Source organism: Pimephales promelas, chromosome 4 (genome assembly GCF_988280905.1).
Source record: "Pimephales promelas chromosome 4, fPimPro1.hap1.1, whole genome shotgun sequence".
NCBI lineage: Eukaryota > Metazoa > Chordata > Actinopteri > Cypriniformes > Leuciscidae > Pimephales > Pimephales promelas.
This window is the reverse complement of record NC_142772.1, coordinates 18,408,804-18,429,249: the sequence shown is the minus strand read 5'-3', so window position 1 is coordinate 18,429,249 and position 20,446 is coordinate 18,408,804. Positions and strand designations below refer to the sequence as shown.

Here is a 20,446-nt window from a genome sequence, read left to right as displayed (position 1 = left end):
TTAACATAAATTTTCACCCATTAACATGTAGAGAGCCTTTAAATTAACAATGACTTTAAACATGAAGCACAATAAAGTACTCCATAAAGAGATCCTTGTTTGTAGTGCTACCATCATACACTGTAAAAAAAAAAATGTTGTACTTAAAAAATTAAGTAACTTGGTTGCCTTAAAATTTTAAGTTGATTGAAATGGAAAAAAATGAGTTAATACAATAAAGGAGATTGATTTAATCATCAGAAACTCAAAATAATAAGTTATCTGAACTAAATAAATTATTTAAGTTGATTTGACAGAAGAAAAAATGTTGTGAAAACTAATCTTGAAAATATATATTTTTTTTACAGTGAGAGTACACGTCACACTTTGTACAGTGTACTTTCAAAAATTAAAAAAAAACAAGTATTTAACTAGTAAAAAGTGGGCAAATTTAGTTTTCTTTAGGTGAACATAACTCTTATAGTTTATAGTTTACTATTTATACTTATAGTAAACTTATAGTTTACTATTTATGTATTATTTTTGCACTTTAACTATACTACTACTGTATACTACTACTACTCCTATTTAGGTATTTTTTTATACTTGAAATATTTACCTTTAACTGTAGGCTACTTTAACTCTTTCCATTTTAAAAACATTTTACTCTAGCGTCAAGCATCCTTTTAATGTAAAGTTTCATTAAAAAAAGCATTTTTGTCAGACTATACTATATTATTAATATTCTTCAAAAGCACATTGTTCATAATTCATATTGGTGTGTAATTAAGATGAAATTACTGTTTTCTAAAAGAAATGAGTCCACAATTTAGTCTAGCTGTTGTGCCGACTGTCTAAGTGGGTTTGAAAATTTGCATTGACAAATGAACATAACCAGCTGTAAAAATAAATAATAATATTAATAATAATTTGACTGAATAAACTAAATTGTCTGATCAAGTAAAAAAAGCTCCTTAAAGTCATTCTATGCTGAAGATTTCATTATAAAATATATGATTGGCTAAAACATATAATGATAATAATAATAATAATAATAATAATTTCTTTTTTTTTTAATTTCTTAATTTCTTAATAAAAACTTTTCTCGGCACTCAAAGCACTTTACATAGAGAGGGGAATCTCCTCAACCACCACCAGTGTGCAGCATCCACTTGGATGATGCGACGGCTGCCATAGTGCGCCAGAACGCTCACCACACACCAGCTTACTGGTGGAGTGGAGACAGTGATGAAGCCAATTCGTATATATGGGGATGATTAGGAGGCCATGATGGACAGAGGCCACTGGGCAAATTTGTAGGCCACCCTACTCTTTCGAAAGACATCCTAGGATTTTTAATGACCACAGAGAGCACATGATCTCATCCGAAGGACGGAACATATGTTGTAAACCTATTTATTTCCGAGTTATTCTTTTCTGCTGTTAATCACAAATCATCCGAAAACAAATGTTACACAAATAAATAAAAAATAAAAAACACTGCAAAGTAAGAGAATTCACAGCCAAAGCATCTGACAGACCAGACCACCAATAAATACTGTAAACCATTTCCCTGTTTAGAACAGCAGATGGAAGTCTTGAGTGTAGAGATGGTTTCCTGTCACTACACATTAACACGAGGCTGAGAGCTCCAGATTTCTACAGCAGCAGCCTGAATCAGTGCAAGAGCCCCACTGGGCACAGTCAGCCAAAACAGCAGCAAACACGCCTGTGAGAGAAAATTCATTTAATGCTCTTCTACAGATATAGCAAAGTGTTGGATTCTTCATGCCTTCTGGCATAATATGACATCCTTATCCAGTCCTGATGAAGCAGGTGTAAGATGCTCCAGTCTGAGGGTCTAGTGGGAGAATCAATGCAGAGAAAGCCAATGGATTTTACAGATGGATGATTCAGGATATGGCTCTATGCACTACAGAAGTTCCACATTACTGCTCTCCATTAAAGGCAAGCAGAGATAAAAAAAAATAAAAATAAAAAAAAAGACAGAGACAGTCCAAAAGATATCTAAATGAGAGGAAGCATTGCTGGTCGTAATTCTGAGATTTCATGGCACATTTCACACGGAAATTGAGCATCCATGGGCAGGAGCACTATAAAGGAAAAGCATTAATAATTGACTTTTAAAACAGCTACACTCTAAAAGATGCTGGGTTGTTTTAACCCAATTTTGGGTCAAATATGGACAAACCCAATTGTTGGATTAAAAAATACAATTTATAAATTTAACTCAACAGCTGGGTTTGTCCATCTTTGACCCAAAATTGGGTTAAAATAACCCAGCATTTTTTTTAGAGAAAATAATAAACAAAAGAGAATATGTGCAAAAACACTCACAAAAGAAAGAAACTAAGAAATGAATAATGTATTACTACGTAGTAGGGCTATGAACATTATTCACATATATATATATATATATATATATATATATATATATATATATATATTTCACATTAATTCCCCAAATTAATGTGAAACATTCGTTTAAAGGCATATTTTATGATTAAAGGCCAGTATCAAAGTGATAATTTCTCTGTTAAATAGATTTTTTTTAATTTTATTTTATTTCTGGGGATAAAAATGTAATTCTAGCCATTCAACATACCGTATTCTTGAAAGCCTAGACTAAACTGCAAATATAGAACATTAAAAATAGTATAACAATATTTAGTTGTAAAACCTTCATGAACTGGCTTTTTAAATTGTATTATATTGTTGTCTGAGGTCAACTTATGACGTTCGCTTGGTTTTTGCATTCAAAAAAATCTAAATGAATAAGTAATAGGCTATTTTCTACCCTAGTTTTGTAGTAGGGAGGTTAAGCCCAAAAAATAGGCCTTTGACTTCAAGTCATGATGCAAAGGTCTCCTTTGGTATGGAAATTTGAGCCCAGCTTAAAAACGCTCGGTTTTTATGGGCGTCTCGCACTGAAGACTTGGAAGTAAACGTCCACTGCTGTGAGTGGAGAACAGTTTTGCATATTATAATGAGTTTCAATTCACCTCGTCAGCACGGCCGCATTAACCATAGGGCTAGGCGGGGCTTAAGCCCCGGGGCCCAAGCAAGGAGGGGGCCCGTGATTGGCTGTGGAGCAGATACTGCAAGCCATCTGATTACCAAAGCCTTACCACGCAACGTCCCCCACAAATTATCCCTGTTATTTAGTTGCACTTTGCCTTATATTCCATGCATTATCATGGAATCATTATCATTAATAGAGACGTTCGCAAAGACCCGCCTTTTTATATGTGACGAGCCAGGCGGGTCTCACGAGTCACGCACATCATGTTCTCATGCACTCACGCAGTGAAAAATACTTCGCGGGGCAAAGACTAAGTTACACCGAGTGATTACGAGAGAGAGTTCAGAGCAGCTTACTGTTGATATTAAACAAAGTCTCAACTTTCAAATATTGTCATTCAAGTTCACGTCCACCGACTGACAGCTTTGTTGTCGGACAAAGTTGCGTATTCGGTGTTATGATTGGCCAGGCCACCTGTCATTCAAACCCCCGTAGGCATGCAGGGCCAACGGCTCTGAGCAGGGCATGGTAAATTGAAACGTCAGGTTTTAATTTGATATGACAAATATATTTATTCTATATTTAACTTGTGAACGACCGACCTGCTGCTGCACGTAGGCCTATAGATGATTGCTGCCTGCGCCTTATTAGAATAGGCTATACATCAACCAATAAATCGCCTTATTTACTCTTCTCTTCATTCTAATCTAGTCTATTCTTAAAACACAGCGTCATCATCGACCCCACAAACTTTCGGTAAGTTTGAATATTAACTTGATGGATGTATAATTTTGCTTTTTGTGTTTGATTAAACTCTATATTCGCCTAAAGGACTGGCGATAATATATCCGGTAGAAATATTTAAATTTTGCTGCGCCATCATGATGTAAGTTTATCATTTAAACGCGTTTTTAAACGTTGTGGTTTGGATACAAATTATTTCAAACTGCTCAGGCACAGTGAGCAGCGGGAGAATTCATTAAATGCTGGTTTTGAGACCAAGGTGAACCATGTATTGTATATTTGATTACTTTATATAATAGGCTATAATATTATTCAGTGCTTTAAGTTTTTCATAGGTCGATTTATTGTGCCTTTGTTCTATTTTAATTTGTGACTCTTGTCATCAGTAAGCTTGAGATTATTTTCTTAAGCTACTAATATTTTTTGGTGATATTGAAATTGGTCACAATAATTATGAAATTTTAGTCAATACATTTTGATATGATAAAAAAAAATCGTGTTAAAAGTAACATAACTTAACTGTGAAGTATATCATAGATGGATAAATAATAATATCTTATATATGACTCGTATAATAATATAACATTTAGCTCATGTAGTTGGTGACCTAAAGTGGTGGGGGGGCCCTGCAGTAACTCATAGCCCCGGGGCCCAGTGAGCTCTTAATACGGCCCTGCTCGTCAGTGTACATGGGGGAAATTGTTTTGAAAACCTCCAATATTGTAAAATGGCAACCGGAATGATTCGGCCATTCATGTTCGACTTAGAGTCCATGTGTTGCACAATTCCTGTCGGATCCAATATAGACGGCACAGCACGTTCTTTAATCTTAATCGGTCTGCAAATCCAGTCTTGTTTACAAAACAATCCTCAGTGAAATGAAGCAAACAGACGGACGATGTTTTACCCTGATCTGCTGGAACGTCATTAAAAATAAAGTTTTGCAGTCCTATTGGAATCCAGAGGAAGCTTATGCATCGACTGTCTTCTTCCACAACCAGGCGCTGCACAATATTCTGTATTGCTCGGTATCTCGATCCGGTTTGTCATCACGAGGTAGGCCTATGTTATTTAGCTATGCGTGTAATGCACGAATCGGTGGGTGGGGCTAAACCAGCCGTGTTGAAGTAGGCGTTGATCTTCTTCTGCGGGGGTGGGGTTTTATCCTCTTTGACGTCATAGTTCCCCACTTTGATAAACGAGTCGTTTGCTGAGCCTGGTGTCAATAAAAGCTTTTATTGGACTAAGAAGGATGTTTTCAGTTCTGTTGACATATTCACCTCTTAGATGTCAAAAGCTCAAGGAAAATTAGATTTCTCAGTTCATCACCCCTTTAACATAAGCCCACCACTTTTAGCTGCGCTTTTCAAATAGTGTGTTTGGTGATGTTCCTGTCTCAGCAACGGATAGCTTGGTCATACTGTAATGCTACAGCCAAATGATGTGGGGAAAAGACATTGACATAGCTACTTCATAAATTGAAAAAAAAAAATGGATGTAGCATTAATTGTGTCGATTATTTTTGACATTTAAACAGGACTTACAGACATTAACAAAAGTCCTTAAAATAAAACTTTAGTATTTAAAATGAGTAGAAAAGTTACATCTTAAAGTTTAATTCCAGAGCAACAATTATTTAAACAACAGGAGAATGAATGAAAACAAACTGATCTTGAATTTAATATTAAACGGCCTTGTTATTACTGAATGTTATTTTAGGAAATGTCTGTGTGTAATTGCTATGCAATCATCACAATATTCCAAATACCAATGAGATTTCATGGCTAATCTCTTAGTAGACTTTCATATTTCAGTAAGGGGGATTGAATAATTCATCAGGGAGGTGATATACTGTCGTCTTTGCGCAGTGATTTGAAATGAACGCGTGCACAATCAGAGAAGGGCTGTCTCACTGCTACATTGATTACAGTCTTTAAATGCAATTCAAATGGTAAACAAGGCAGACGGCCTGTTTAAACTGAGATAACGGGCATCATGGTTGTCACTAATATAAGTTGTCATGGTCACAACACACACTCAGTGACCATAACATTGTTTATTCATGGTCATCGAGCAAGAAGGTGGCTGGCCGCACACTGAATTCAGTACAGAAATCTATTTAAACACTTTTTTATTTTCTAGATTGCATAGTGCAAAAAATGAATAGTCATGAACAGTGTTGGGAGTAACGCATTACAAAAGTAATACATTACAGTAACATATTACTTTTTGCTGTAAGGCATTACTAATCAATTTTCAGTAATATTTTACTCGTTACATGTTCAGTGAGGCTTGTATTACAGTTGTATTACAGTGTATTGTCTGCTTTTACTTCTTAAAGGTAACAGACTATGTGAAAGTTTTAAAGCAGTCTTTTAGTGCCAGTTCAGAGCGGTCGCGTCTGTAACATTGTTTTTTCCTCATAAATGCGAACACGAAAACTAAAATAAAATGAATATTTTAAGTTCTATGGAGACTGGAGAGCCAACCCTTCCTCATCCGATTTGCGCAGTGTAATTCACAGAATTACAAAAAATATATTTTGCCTCCTATTTTTTTTTGTCACGCATGAATGTGTGTCTTTTCCCTAATATTAAAAATAAAACATAGACTGATATTTGTCTAATGTCTGGAGTCCTTTAAGGAAGTAGCCTATATACGTTTCAATACATGTATTTTCTGAGAATTTTTATTTCAAGTTTTGACTGCAAATGTCATGTCCATAATGCTGGACTTCCCCAATTTTAAGTAATTTATCCTCAACTAGGTTTGTGGTGTAGGTCTACGTGTTTTATAATGTTAACTTCAAATAATACTAATAGCCTAATTTAAGGATAAGGCAGCATTGGATCTGGACGGTAATGAGAATAACGCTGTGTCGCGATTCTGTAGGTTCGTGGATCTGAGTCGTGTGGCGAATCGCGATTTCGGTTTCATATTGCATATCGTTACAGCCCCAAAGTTAAGTTCTACTTAGTTATTTTGGTGAAAGTAACTCAAAAGTAATACATGAGTAATGTAACGCATTACAATTCTGGGACAGTAATATTGTAAGGTAATGAATTACTTTTAAATAACAGTAACAAGTAATACCTAATGTATTACAGTTTGGAAGTAACTTGCACAACACTGGTCATGAAATGTGATGTGGACACCACCCTTAAAGGAACAGTCGCCCAAAGATTTAATACTCTGTCATCATTTTTTTTTTTCCATCCTCAAGTCATTTAAAACCTGCCTGATTTTCTTTGTGGAACATAGAAACAGCAAATCTGTTGCTTGAATTGTTTCTTACAAAACTGACATGCAATATGACAAAACCAACTTAATATGTTCCATAAACTAGATTATATATGCAAACATAAAATCATCTGTTGGCACTGTGTAATATGAGACGGCAGTATAACATGAGATTAAATGCAAGCGGTTTTATTCTCTAGTCTTGGGGAAATTACTTAGGCTCTAATGAGAGGATTGAAATCTCCACCTCCACTAAGCAGCATGTCTCCCCCTCCACTGAATAGCTCTTCTGGCTAACCTCAAGACATCTCTTCACACTCGCTGAGCCATGTGACATACACATACACAAATGTTCTTGAGCCTTTTGCTCCCTCTTTCACTGTCTTCATTAAAACAGCTTATCACATTCGACAGCCAGGACTTAAACAATGGCAGCTAATTTAATTGTCAAGCCAGAAGTCTCATTTGCAGCGCTACCACAATCTTATATTTGGAGAAGTGTGTCAACATATCAGAATGGATCCCTAGGAAAACAGACTGATGATTGCATAATACAATACAAGCTATATTTTGGCATTATCTGAAGAACACGTGATTGGTGCTTGTCAGTGCAAGTGCACAAGTTGATACCATGCAATTGTTTCCAGGTTGTTGCTAAAGTGTTCTGAATGGCTCTAACATGTTGTATAAAATAAGCTTGACATTTGGTCAGATTATTGTCAGGAAACAAACCTACATTTGCCACACAAGAACATTCTGGGCATACCAAGGTGATTTACATGACGAAGAACTTCAGTGAATGCAGTACAACGCAGCCAGTGGCTTTTGTGAAAGACGGATATTCTGACAATAAATGGCAGTTGCCCACTCACTGTGATGCAGAGACCACTTTGGCCTTAAGTCTAGACTGCATAGGAGGAACAGCCCTAAAGCACATTCACCTTTCATATTCATGCCAGCACAGGCTCAGATTAGCACACTGCCAAAACACCTCCACAATGATGCAGTCAGATTGACGTCATTTAAAGGGATACTTCACCTCTGGAAAGATGAATGTGTATTTAATTAAAATTTTTAGGAGGAAGAAATGTGAAATTATTTTTGAATTTGGAGCTTTCTAGAATGAGAAAAGCCATAAAATGTATTTTTGGCTTATGTGGATGAAAGACAACAACTCCCAGAATGCCCTAGGAGGCCATGCCTACTGGTAACAGAGTTAAACAACAAGTCAAGGTTACTATTGAGTCTCCTTGATGAGTCTACCCGAAAATGTGTTATGGGATGTCCGGTATTCGGCTTTTGCATTCTACAGTCACCATTTATTATGTTTACTGAGGTGAAAAGGACGAGTGAGGGCCGCGGGAGAACAGTGCGAGGCCGGTGGCGTGATTACCGATGAGTGACACCTGTGAATACACCGGTCTCGTATCTCTCATGCAGGAGCGGGAATTTTCTTAACAATGTTAAAACACACATCAACCGATCACTTGTTTAGCATGTAAACACCAATGATTTACTAGTCTAAATTTAGACTGAAACAAAAGTTTGAAACAAAAGTCGTGCATGTAAACATTGAATGGCAACTGCAGAAAGCAAAAGCTGAATCCCGGACATCGTCAGCCGGGCATGTCCGGGACAGAGAGGATGGTAACCCCTACACCTCAGCTTTTTCCACAGAACAAGAGCTTGCTGTAGCTTAGCTTCCAAAAAAAAGATGTCTGACACTGTGTGTACATTCTGTGAGTGAGATCCCACTCTCTATGGGCGGGTTGGGAACCTGCGAAACAGCCCTTACTACTGGCTGTAGTCTTTAAAATGACGATTTTTGAGTCATCGGAGGATTTTTTCCAGACAAAAAAAACCCCCCATAAATCTCTCGTCTCTCGGGAATATGAGGACGGAAAGCATGGTAATTCGGAAAATACTACAGGTTTTCTACTAATTCAAAGCTTAATGCTAAATCCTGAAGTATCCCTTTAATGATTTTATATTCAATCTTACTAGTTGATATAGATATAGACAATGCTTTGTGACAAATCCATCAAGTAGCTGTTGAGCTCATGGGCTTTTTGGAATTAGTTTGATGCAATATTATGAAATAAGGTACTTCAAGCAGCTAGTTTAGCCAGAAAGTTTATCCATCATCAGTTTACACTAACAAACATCATAATGCCCACAAAACAACCTTTATTGAGATCATTTGACATCAGTTATGTGAATGAAAATTAATTATTAAGTGAATATATACACAGACCACACGCACACTTAAATATGTGGTTTACAGGGACTTTCCGTAGGCGTAGTTGTTTTTATACTGTATAAATTGTATATTCTATCCCCTAACACTAATTATAGGTTGCACTATTACACGACTATAGGTTATAGGTTACTAATTAACCAATAACTTACCGTATATTTACTAACCGTAAATCCTGATGTAGATGGCGTCTACGCTAATATTAGTCTCTCTGTTTATCCCGAGGAACCCTCTATGGTGGACCTGCGCTGCCCTGGACCCATCCTAACTTATCCTGCCAGCCTCATCGACACAACAGCCATCGGCACTGAGCCTCAACAACTCGTCTCCATACCGGCGTGATTACTTCGACTTGCAACCAGATGGAAATGTATAAATACTCTAAATGTTCCGATCCAATTTGACTTGTAATGCTGCTCGAATCATAAACTGTTCGATCGTTGGCCAGACGAGAGTCTAGTTTCTCCCAAGGTTTTTTCTCCATTCGGTCACCTGATGGAGTTTTGGTTCCTAGCCACTGTTGCCTTGGCTTTTGGCTTGCTTAGTTGGGGAAATTTGATATTCAACAATATTATTTATCTGCCTTACTTAAGATGGACGTTGACACAATTTTCTTCTAGAAACAAACTTTGTTGTATTATTTTCATGTTATCAATGTGAAGCTGCTTTGATACAATCTGTGTGTATTGTAAAAAGCGCTATATAAATAAAGGTGACTTGACTTGATGAATTATCCACTTACACTAATTATTAATACTTACAGTATTATATACATTTGTGTCCTCATAAACTAGATACTCAAGAACACACACACACACACACAATTTATGGGGACTTTCCACATACATAATAAGTTATATACTGATTATATAGACCATTTCACAAGATGTAAACAACACTGGTCCAGAAGCACTTCCTGTTTCAGTTTGTAACTGTTTTCTTTATTTCACATGTAAAGAAAACATCTTAAAGATGTTTGTTTAACTTTTTGATTCAGTTTTAAATGTTCTGTTGGTTGTATTTTATCCCAGCTTTTATGTAGTGTTAAAAAACTGAAACAGGAAGTGCTTCTGGACCAGTGTTGTTTACATCTTGTGAAATGGTCTATACTGAAATTTGATTTATATGTAATCAAAATGTCCCCACAAGGTCAGACATTTCTGGAATTACTATCTATGTGGGGACACACAACACTGCTTTTGCTGCTGTTTATGAGGATATAATAGCTTCCACTGACACAACCACAAAAAGGTGAGATTAATATGATTGACTGGAGCAAAGTCACATCTGACTGTCTGAAATGAAGCTGACAAACTACTGCTGATGCTCTGTAGTGTCATTTTGGCATGAGAAAATGTCCTCTGTCCTCTTCAACTCCCACACAATATAGATGCATAATATGCATGCACATATATACATAGGGAACAGTAATGCAACTGAGAGAAAAGCAAAATAGTCAGAGGAAAGGACCTCTGGGTAACCTTAGAGATAATCACAGGACTTACAAGCACACACATACAGTACACACAAACACCCTTAATATCTGTGTTCAGAACAGACACAAGCACTTTCCCACACACAATCTCATAATTGAAATGACAGCAGCATGTGGAGATTCCCGACTTCACACCACGTTAAAGCATTAGCCTATGACTCAAGCGCGCGCGCACACACACACACACACACACACACATTGTAACGTCTAATGATCAAGGATGATCAGCACCAATCTGTTCTGTTGCACAGACAGCATGAGTTGAACTACAGCGTGAAACATTTTAGTGTGAATTTACCATCTTACTCCCTACTAGTTACAGTTCTGTCACTTTTGTTTAGAAGTTCACAAGAATTAACTGACAACTGACAGGGAAAAATGTAACTAAGTAAGGAATAACGTGTGGTAATTTACATTTACATAATATAGCTAGTAGCTTTCCTGTAGCTCAAACAGTAGAGCGTTGATTCTTCTAACACCAATGTCATGGGATCAATCCCACGAAAAGCAAGAACTGATAAGAATGTAAATGTGTACCTTGAAATACAATGCAAGTTGCTTTGGATAAAAGTGTCTGCCAAATGCATAAATGTAATTTAAAGCTATTACAATTCTTACCAACCCCAAACTTTTGGAACACGTCACTGAATTTTCACCAAGACTGCATTTATTTGATCATAAATACAGTAAAAACAGTAACATACACACATTTATATATTTTTAAAAAATAAAGCCAAAATGGAAAAGCCATGGGTGACAAACTAAGTACACCCTAATATTCAATTGTGTGTAGAGCCACTTTTAGAAATAACACATTGAAGGGGTAATTCTTTCGTTCTGTTTGCCCGCTCTTCTTTACAACAACGCTTCATTTCATTGAGGTGGCATTGGTGTATGCACAGCTCTCTTAAGATCCCACCAAAGCAGTTCAGTCAGGTTGAGATCTGGACTTTGACTGGGCCAGTGCAACACTGATCATTTTCTTTTTCAGCCATTCTCTTGTAGATTTGCTGGTGTGCATGGGATCATTGTCCTGTTAAATGACCAATTGGCCAATCTGTCGGACAGAACTCAATGACTGTAAGGTACAGAGGTCACGTGGCCCCAAAACAATCCAAAAATGCGTGATGAACAGTTGTATGAGGTGTTTGTGCTGATATGCTGTGTTTAGTTTTCGCCTAACTTGTCACTGTGCATTAAGGCCATCATCTCTAATCTGTCCAGAGGACATTGTTCCAAATGTCTTGATGTTTGTTCAGATGCAACTTTGCAAACCTAAGCCATGCTGCCATGTTCGTTTCAGAGAGAAGAAGCTTCTACTGGCAACAATTCCAAACATGCCATACTTTTCCCATCTTTTTCTAATTGAACTGCCATGAACTTTAACATTAAACATGTTAACGGAGGCTTGTAACGTTTAAGGTGTAGTTCTCGGGTGTTTTGTGATTTCTCGGAGCATTACACGGTTTGACCTTGAGGTAAATTTGCTGGAACTCCCAGCTTGGCAAGATTGGCAACTGTAACTCTAATCTTCCTTATTGTAGATTAGAATAATGGACTTCAAATTGTTTGGAAAATGGCCATATAACCCTTTGCATATTGATGGCAGCAACAATTGCTTTTCTAAGATCATTACTGATGTCTTTCCTCCATGGCATTGTGTTAATACACACACCTGAAGGCTCCAGACCAAAACTGCTTTTATATAGAGGTGATCACACTTGCTTATGATCAATTAATCAAAATCCCTTACCCTCTTAATTCCTATTGAAGCTTTAAGGGTGTACATGACTTTTCCATTTTGGACTAGTTTTTGTTAAATAAATAATGGCACTGTGTCATATGCCATGTGTTCATCTGAGGTTTTATTTACCTAATTTTAAGACCTGCCAAAGACCAGGGCCTGGTTCCCCAAAACATACTTATTGCTAAATAGTTCTTAACCTATTCCTTAACCTCTCTCAGCGTGTTAAGAAGCTTCCTAAGGGAGTCTTCTTAGCGCGTTAAGAGTGAGCGTTATCGGGGAACCGGGCCCAGATTATTATGTCCTGATACATAAAACTATAGCATTCAATATGGTGTCCTTTCATTTTCACATGCATGTATATATATATATATATATATATATATATATATATATATATATATATAAAGCATAAGTCTGAGAAGAATACAGAGAGGACATGCGAGTAAAAGAAGTCCATAATTGCAGCACTCATACGGCAGGATATTGCTTTCTGTGTGCTTCATTTCTAAGAGCTTGAGTCACAAGTAAGATTTAGTGTGAAGATAAATTATGTAGTGTTCTCGTTACATTGACTTGGCCTGGCCTGGCCTGAAAAAGAAACTCAGAAAGGGAAAAGTTTGAAGTCAGCACTTGTATGGCCATATGACCATATTAGCCCAGTTCTGTCACCACTGCATTGGCTCCCTATTAAACATTGTATACATTTTAACATATTGCTGTTTACTTGCAAAGCACTAAATGGTTTAGCCCAATATTTGAGCGAGCTCCTATTGCATTATAGTCCGTGACGTCTATTGCAATCTTAAAATCTTAAAATTCCGGCCAGTTGATAATACCTAGTATATCAAAATCGACTGTAGGTGGTATATCCTTTTTCTATTTAGCACCAAAACTTTAGAAGAGTCTTCCTAACATGACAGTTCAAATCTAGACTAAAACACATCTCTTTGACCTAGCATACAAGCCAACGATTTGATTATTTTCGATACTTCAAAATTTCCAGCAATACAAATTCAATACTAGATATTTTTACATGATATCTATTAAGTTTCAAGTAAATCAACAAAAAAAATAATAATTTGCCTTTTATTGAGAATACAGAAACAGTATTGCGAGCAGGACGAGGCCGAGGGACGTGAGAGAACGGCACGAGGCCGGTGGCGTGAGTGTTAATGAATGTTAACAGGTGACGTCACACGTAGGCTCACTATTGGCCAACGCTGGTCATGTGTGTGATGCGTGTGATGTACAATCTGAAGTGCTGCGCAGTTAGACAACGTGAACTAATTCGAGGCCCACAGAGAAGGAAATGAATAGTTGATTAAAGTCGTTATTTTTGTTTGTTTTTTGCTCACAAAATGTATTCTCGTCGCTTGATAAATTTAAGATTGAGCTGCTATAGTCACTTGGATTATTTTAACAATGTCTTTAAAAACTTTTCTAGGCCGCCAAGTTTCATTCCCTTAGAAGCCTTTGGAGGAGTGATCCAGCTCTCAGATTTAGTCAAAAATATCTTAATTTATGTTCCGAAGATGAACAAAAGTCTTACGGGGTTAGAACAACACGAGGGCGAGTAAATACTGACAGAATTTTCATTTTGGGGTGAACTATCCCTTTAAGGGTTATCTATTAGATCAGTGCCGTGTTAGCTGCCCCTAAGTTAATAACTAATGATCGTTGCAACAGAAGTGAATCAATCAAAACTAACTTTAGCTGGACAATAACATTCTAGAGCTGCTGTAAAGCCAAAACAATCTATGTTACTTTAATTTTCTATTATCAAAGCTGCTTTGAAACAATCTATATTGTTAAAAGCGCTATATAAATGGTGACTTGACTTGACTTACAACCTGCCAGAGAGAGCTCAAATAATAGTGTGCAGCCATTGCCATAAGCATTGTAAGACAATTAAACCAAGCCAGTGAATCTTATAATGTTACTACCTGCTTTCACTAGCTGAGATATACAAAAGAACGAAGGAGTAATAGAAGAACAGAGGCTGGATTTAAAAAAAAAACAGATGAATGATTTGTGGCTTGCACCACAGAGGGATAATAGAGCACAATTTTCACACACCAGAGGGAAAACGAAGCATACACCAATAAAAACACAGAGCAGCCATGATGTCTGTTATTGTTAGCTAAATGATGCAGACATAATGTATTTCTTGTGCAAACAATTGTAAAAAAAAAAACCTTTAACAGAAATCCCACTCAAAGCACAAGGATGATAAAGTTTTCTTGAAAACATAAAGGTTCCCCTGAACGTTACCTCTGCAATTTCTGTATGCGTGATAAAAAACAGCTCACAGCTATTTAAATAAGTAACAATGGCTCTCTTATACGCAGGCAGTCTTGACTGTACTGTATCTTATGGCCTTGAATTCATCACAAAGCGTTGAGTCATTGAGCAAGACGGAGAAGAAACATTTACAGTGTTTCTTTAGCTCTGGATTTCAGCCTCTGTTTAACTTCAGCACTACAGTGAGGGACAGCTCCCCATAACCCAACAAACACACACACTTCATGATATTCTCACACAAACGTACAGTTTACACTCATTATATCCTGTATAATATAAGTCCATAAAGCAAACATAGAACATATGAAGAGTTCAGATGCAAAAGCCTCTAAATGCCATTTGAAATTTTCTTCTTTAATGATGATTTTTATCAAACTTGTATATTTAAGTTCAGTAATTTCACTTAAATGGCATTATTTAAGTGAAATTACTGAACTTAAATTAAAGAAGAAAATTTCAAATGGCATTTAGAGGCTTTTGCATCTGAACTCTTCATATACACCACATGTACAATTTGCACATGAGCAATTTCACTTGCAAAATAAATTAAACATGGATGATAGTTCATAGTCCATTTCTATAATGGCATAATAACTGAAAAGCCTGACATATTGGGTTTCACCAACAAAGGTAGTTTGCAGGGATCAGATCAGGTAGCTCCATGTTCATTTTTTACAGTCTAATAGTAAATGACAATTCTGCATTTTACAATGCTGCAATGTCCTCCTTACCTTATTTTTTCAGCTCTTAATTAAAAAGAAATGGTGAGTTAGACCCTATATGTGGACAGCAATACAAGTGTACTATAAATTTGGCCCTTATGAAAGCTTTATTAATTCATAAAGTACACTTCATGAGACAGCAACTGTGGACACACAATATGAAGTTACCTGTCATCATTCTGAAATGACTGATCTCCGAGCAGCAGATCTCTAAAGCGGTATCGTGGAGGTAGAGGAGGAACCTCAGAGTCCACATCGGCCATTTTCAGGGTGGAGATGTCCAGAATAACACCAGTATTACTGCTGTTATTTCTCTGAACAGTCTCCGTAGGCAACCTGGAGAAACAGACGTAAATCGTAAATATACTATATAGTATACATTATGGATGCATAAACAAACTGTATTATCCATTAATAGTTTCAAGACTACAACCAAATTGTAAGAGTGTGGACAAAATGTGCATGTTTAGCATGTTTACCTGTCAGCAGTGGAGGATGAGCATCGTGGCGGAGTCATTGGCTCTGACAATATGGAGAGAAATGATAAGGATTACTGCTGAATGTTATAGTCACATGCATAAACATCAAATTAATCCATGCTAATGCAGGGTTACAGCAGAGATTCACATAACTGCAACTTTATGTATAACTTCTAAGCTGGAAAGCTTTAACAAGACATCTTTCACAGATAGTTCACCAGTATCATTAGCCATAATATACCCTTGAGGAACTACAATCTACGCACCGATTGTCACCTTTTATGTCATTCTTGTCACATTTTGTACATTGAGAAAACTGTCATCTAGAATGTTCCCTGTATGGTTTCTAATTTCTATTAGCACTCTCATGGACACATGAGTGTGTAATGACAGTATTGAGCCACTGCATTAGTGTGCAAATCGCTGATGAGTGGGTGGAGCTCGGCTGGCCAAGGGGTACAGTGAAGTACAATGAATAAAACTCAGACTAAAATGTACCTTTGCTCAAGGGTTATACAATGTTCAGATGCTAATAAAAAGGACTGTGCAGAGGATATACATTTTTTTATTTATTGCTAAGGCGAAAAATGGAAGTGACAAACAAAACATGCCCTTGCAGAGACAGTATATTTTGACAGGCAACTGAAGAATGTACTTCATATGGTAACATCTACACTAATTAGTTTTATAAAAAGATAGATAACTAATACAGTGCATAGCAAATCACACATATATTAAAGTAACTTCTTAAAGTCAAATCAGGTAGAAATAGCTGTTTAATGATAGACCGATAATCGGTTCAATATTTGTTAGCGATATGCACAATTAATTGGTTACTGGTTGCTTACTATCAAGTCTAAAAATAAAAAGCACCATTTGGTGCTCTTTATAATACAGAATAACACTCAACAATATTCACAGTTAACATATTTAATGCACTAGTTTGCATTGCAGTTATTTATATAACAGCCACTCATCCCCAAACAATAAAGGCATAGCTCATTAAATTATAAATTTCACAACTCAAAAACATTATACATTATTATTAATATTATTATTTGTATCATTGCTATCTTTGGTAACACTTTACAATAAGGTTACTTGGTTAACAATGGTTAACTACCATAGTTAACATGAACTAGGAATGAATAATACTTCTCCTTTATTAAACGTAGTTAATATTAATTTGAACATTTACTAATGCATTATTAAAATCAGGGGTTGTATTTGTTTACATTAGTTAATGTACCATGCATTAACATGAACAAACATTGAGCAGCTGTATTTTTTATTGACTACCATTAACAAAGATGAACTAATACAGTATGTATTGCTCATTGTTCATGATACATTAACTAATGAACCTAATGGTAAAGTGTGACCGTATCTTTAATAATAAAACAATCTGTTCTGGTATTATTGGTAAGATTATTATTATTGGTAATACATTCAATATGTGTCCAGCTCTACATAAATGTAACAGCATATTAAAATAATTTATAAAGATAATTATCGATTCTGCATATCAGTAATCAGACACTTCCACAAAACCATCACCATCATCTGTACTGACATTGGTTATAAAATTCAGTATGTGTCCTATGTTACAGTAACAACTACATTTACTTTTATAGTGGTTTGGTTTGCCTTTCCCCCCTCAACATAGGATTTCAAAAATGATAATAAAGCAATTTTCACAAGCAAATCAACACCAGTACCTATGCCCAAAAGCAATCGTTCCAAAACAATATGATAAACGTAAAAAGTAACAAGCACAGCACAATAAAGCACGAATTCGTCATCCGTGACCTGACATGATGTACTCACCTGCCTGAGACTGGCTGCGCGGTCCCATCATTGTAAATAACCGTGTTATTGGCGACACAAACGCCGCACATTTTTTACAAAAGCCACTGCGAAGAGTCCGTGAAGGACTTCCGATGGTAATGTCCTCCTAATAGATCCGTCCTCCATGGAAACTTGCATTAAAGGGGCGTATAGCGACCCTGATTAAACCCTCCTCTTACAGAGGACCACCACTGGGCGAAACTCCCAATACCTTCAACATCTCTGTTTATTTTTGTCGCGTGCGATTCAACTTTGGATAGATCTATGAGATGCTGATGATGATGTTGGTCATTATTTAAGCAAGATGATATGTTGTCCACAACCATCTAGTAGAAGTTCACATGTTCAGATTCTCTCTGCATCCAGTGGAATCCATAGCCTTGATTCACGAGAAGAAGACGCGTCAGGCGAGATGTAGGACAGCAGGGAAACATTTGAGACGCTGTCACCTCTGCATCTGTTAGGTAAAGCCACTAAGTCATCCGTACAGCTTCTCTTCCCTCCCCTTCAAAGCTTACATCGCCATCTCCTGGACCACATGAAATCCTCTACAACACGAACATGCACTAAAGAGACAAACCATGTAGCCTACTTAAATAGCCCACTGTATAATTAAAATATAGCTATGCGCCTCAAACATTCACACATACGTCAAACATTTCATGCTATGTGCATTTTAACAATGAGCTGCGAACCAATCAAAATCGGCTTAGATTAGGCCATTCACTTTTAGATACTATTTTTTAATAAAAATCCAGCAGAATTAAAGTGCATCAATCAACGTGATTCTTTATTACCACGATGACATTAAAATGACTATAGATCCTAAGAATCAAAGATTAATTAAACATTTCATACTAACATCCAGTGAGAATAGGCCTATATTTACGTAAAACTATACAAATTAACCCTTTGATGCACAACATCTAAATAGACCCGACTGAGTTTTCATTTTCTATATCTTTGCAAGAAATTAATTTCATCATTCGGTAGCCTATTCCAGGTATTCCTCAATGAACTTGTTTTAGATCATTACAAATCATTATTTAAATTTTTCCTTTCTTACTTTTAGAATAAAAATCGTTTCTGTGTCCCTACCCTTCTAATGCGCAACATGGGTCTAAAAAATACGCGTATTCATGTTTCTTTGCTGAATATTTGAAAGAAATGTAGCCTATTTTATAATTTATTAATCCAGGTTTTCATTAAATATCTTGTTTCTGATTTCCACAAATCATTATGTTTATTTTTCCTTTCTTACTTTATAAACAAATATGTTTTTTTGTATTTCTACATCAATTTTAAACACATGGTTAAAAATTTACCCATATAGGAACCTTTGATATTTATAAATAGTATAAATATATTTACTGCAAAAAACTATATTCATCTACCACACATTTCACAATTTAACATGACTGCTTTTGTATATTTCATGCATGTAGCCTAAGTTTTATTTACTACATTTTTTTGTCACAGAAAATATTTGATATTTTGTAAAAGACATCTAGATATAGCCTATTTAAACGTTTAGGCTGGTTACCTTGACCTTTAAATCCATTACTTGTGCAAAAGAGAAACATATCCAATATTAGCTAGCGTGTGGTCGACATTTTCTATTTTATCTAATGTTGGCTAGGTCAACAAAATAAAAGTTGCAATAGAAAGTTATATATAAAAGTATATATTGTTGCTGTTGGGCAGAAACCTTGTACCTGTCACAGACTAGAAGGACGCAGATGGATGAGAGTAACCAGGTTTATTGAAACAGGTGGTAGGGTTAAACAACAGGTGAGTATGTAATGGAGAAAGTTCGGAGATGCAGCGGGAAACAGTCTGATGAAGTATATCTTATCTTGTGCAGGACGGAGAGACGGAGAGTGGAAGCAGCGGACGGATGAACAGGAGGAGACCGGGAACCAGGAGCAGATGAGAGGCAGACGGGGCTGATGCAAGCGGGTAAGTAATCCTTCACGTAGCAGTAAGAGTAGCGGGAGTCTGTAGCCGAAGTGTCGACGAGACCAGACGGTGAGTGACTGTGAGGAGTGAGTTTATAAAGGGAGGATGATTGGGACGGTGATTGATGCGGGCAGGTGACGGTGATTAGAAGGCTGGGGAGCTGGAACGAGTGGGCGGAGTGAAGGTGTCTGGTGCTGACGCAGATGGATCCGTGACAGTACCCCCCCCCCCCACGGCCAGCTCCAGCTGGCGGACGGGACCGACGACGGGGACGACCACGGCTCCGGGGCGCTGGACGATCTGGGTGGGTGGTGTGAAAGTCCTGGAGTAATGAGGGGTCCAGAATGTCCTCCCGGTTGACCCAACATCTCTCCTCAGCACCAAATCCCTCCCAGTCCACGAGATATTCCAAGCGGCCGCCCCGTCGTCGGGAGTCGAGGATCTCATGGACTCGATAGATGTTATCGTCTTCGGGATCTGCAGGAGGAGGGGGCACCTCCGCAGCACCAGACCCTGGGGAAGAAGGAGAGAGAGGGTTAGTGTAGGGCTTCAGCAGGGAGACATGGAAGGTGGGTGCGATGCGGTAGTGAGCGGGGAGGGCCAGCCGGTAGGTAACGGGGTTGATCTGCCTC

At 37.1% G+C, this 20,446-nt stretch overlaps 1 protein-coding gene across 19 annotated transcripts in view; it reads right to left on the bottom strand.

The window, feature by feature from the left end:
- The window catches only part of kcnt1b (potassium sodium-activated channel subfamily T member 1b), a 129,475-nt gene extending 111,120 nt beyond the window's left edge, over positions 1-18,355 (bottom strand). For 5 of the 19 annotated variants that reach the window (XM_089130044.1, XM_089130043.1, XM_089130042.1 and 2 more), the window contains exons 1-3: positions 17,835-18,354; positions 16,008-16,050; positions 15,697-15,864 (exon numbers count right to left, since the gene is read on the bottom strand). In XM_089130044.1, coding sequence (XP_088986170.1) covers positions 15,697-15,864; positions 16,008-16,050; positions 17,835-17,865 — 242 coding nt within the window. In that variant the 5' untranslated portion in view covers positions 17,866-18,354. Of the gene's footprint in view, positions 1-15,696; positions 15,865-16,007; positions 16,051-17,834 lie in introns of all 19 variants that reach the window. The other 14 variants (XM_089130048.1, XM_089130050.1, XM_089130055.1 and 11 more) reach the window with 5 other exon arrangements.
- Between the last annotated feature and the right edge of the window lie 2,091 nt (positions 18,356-20,446).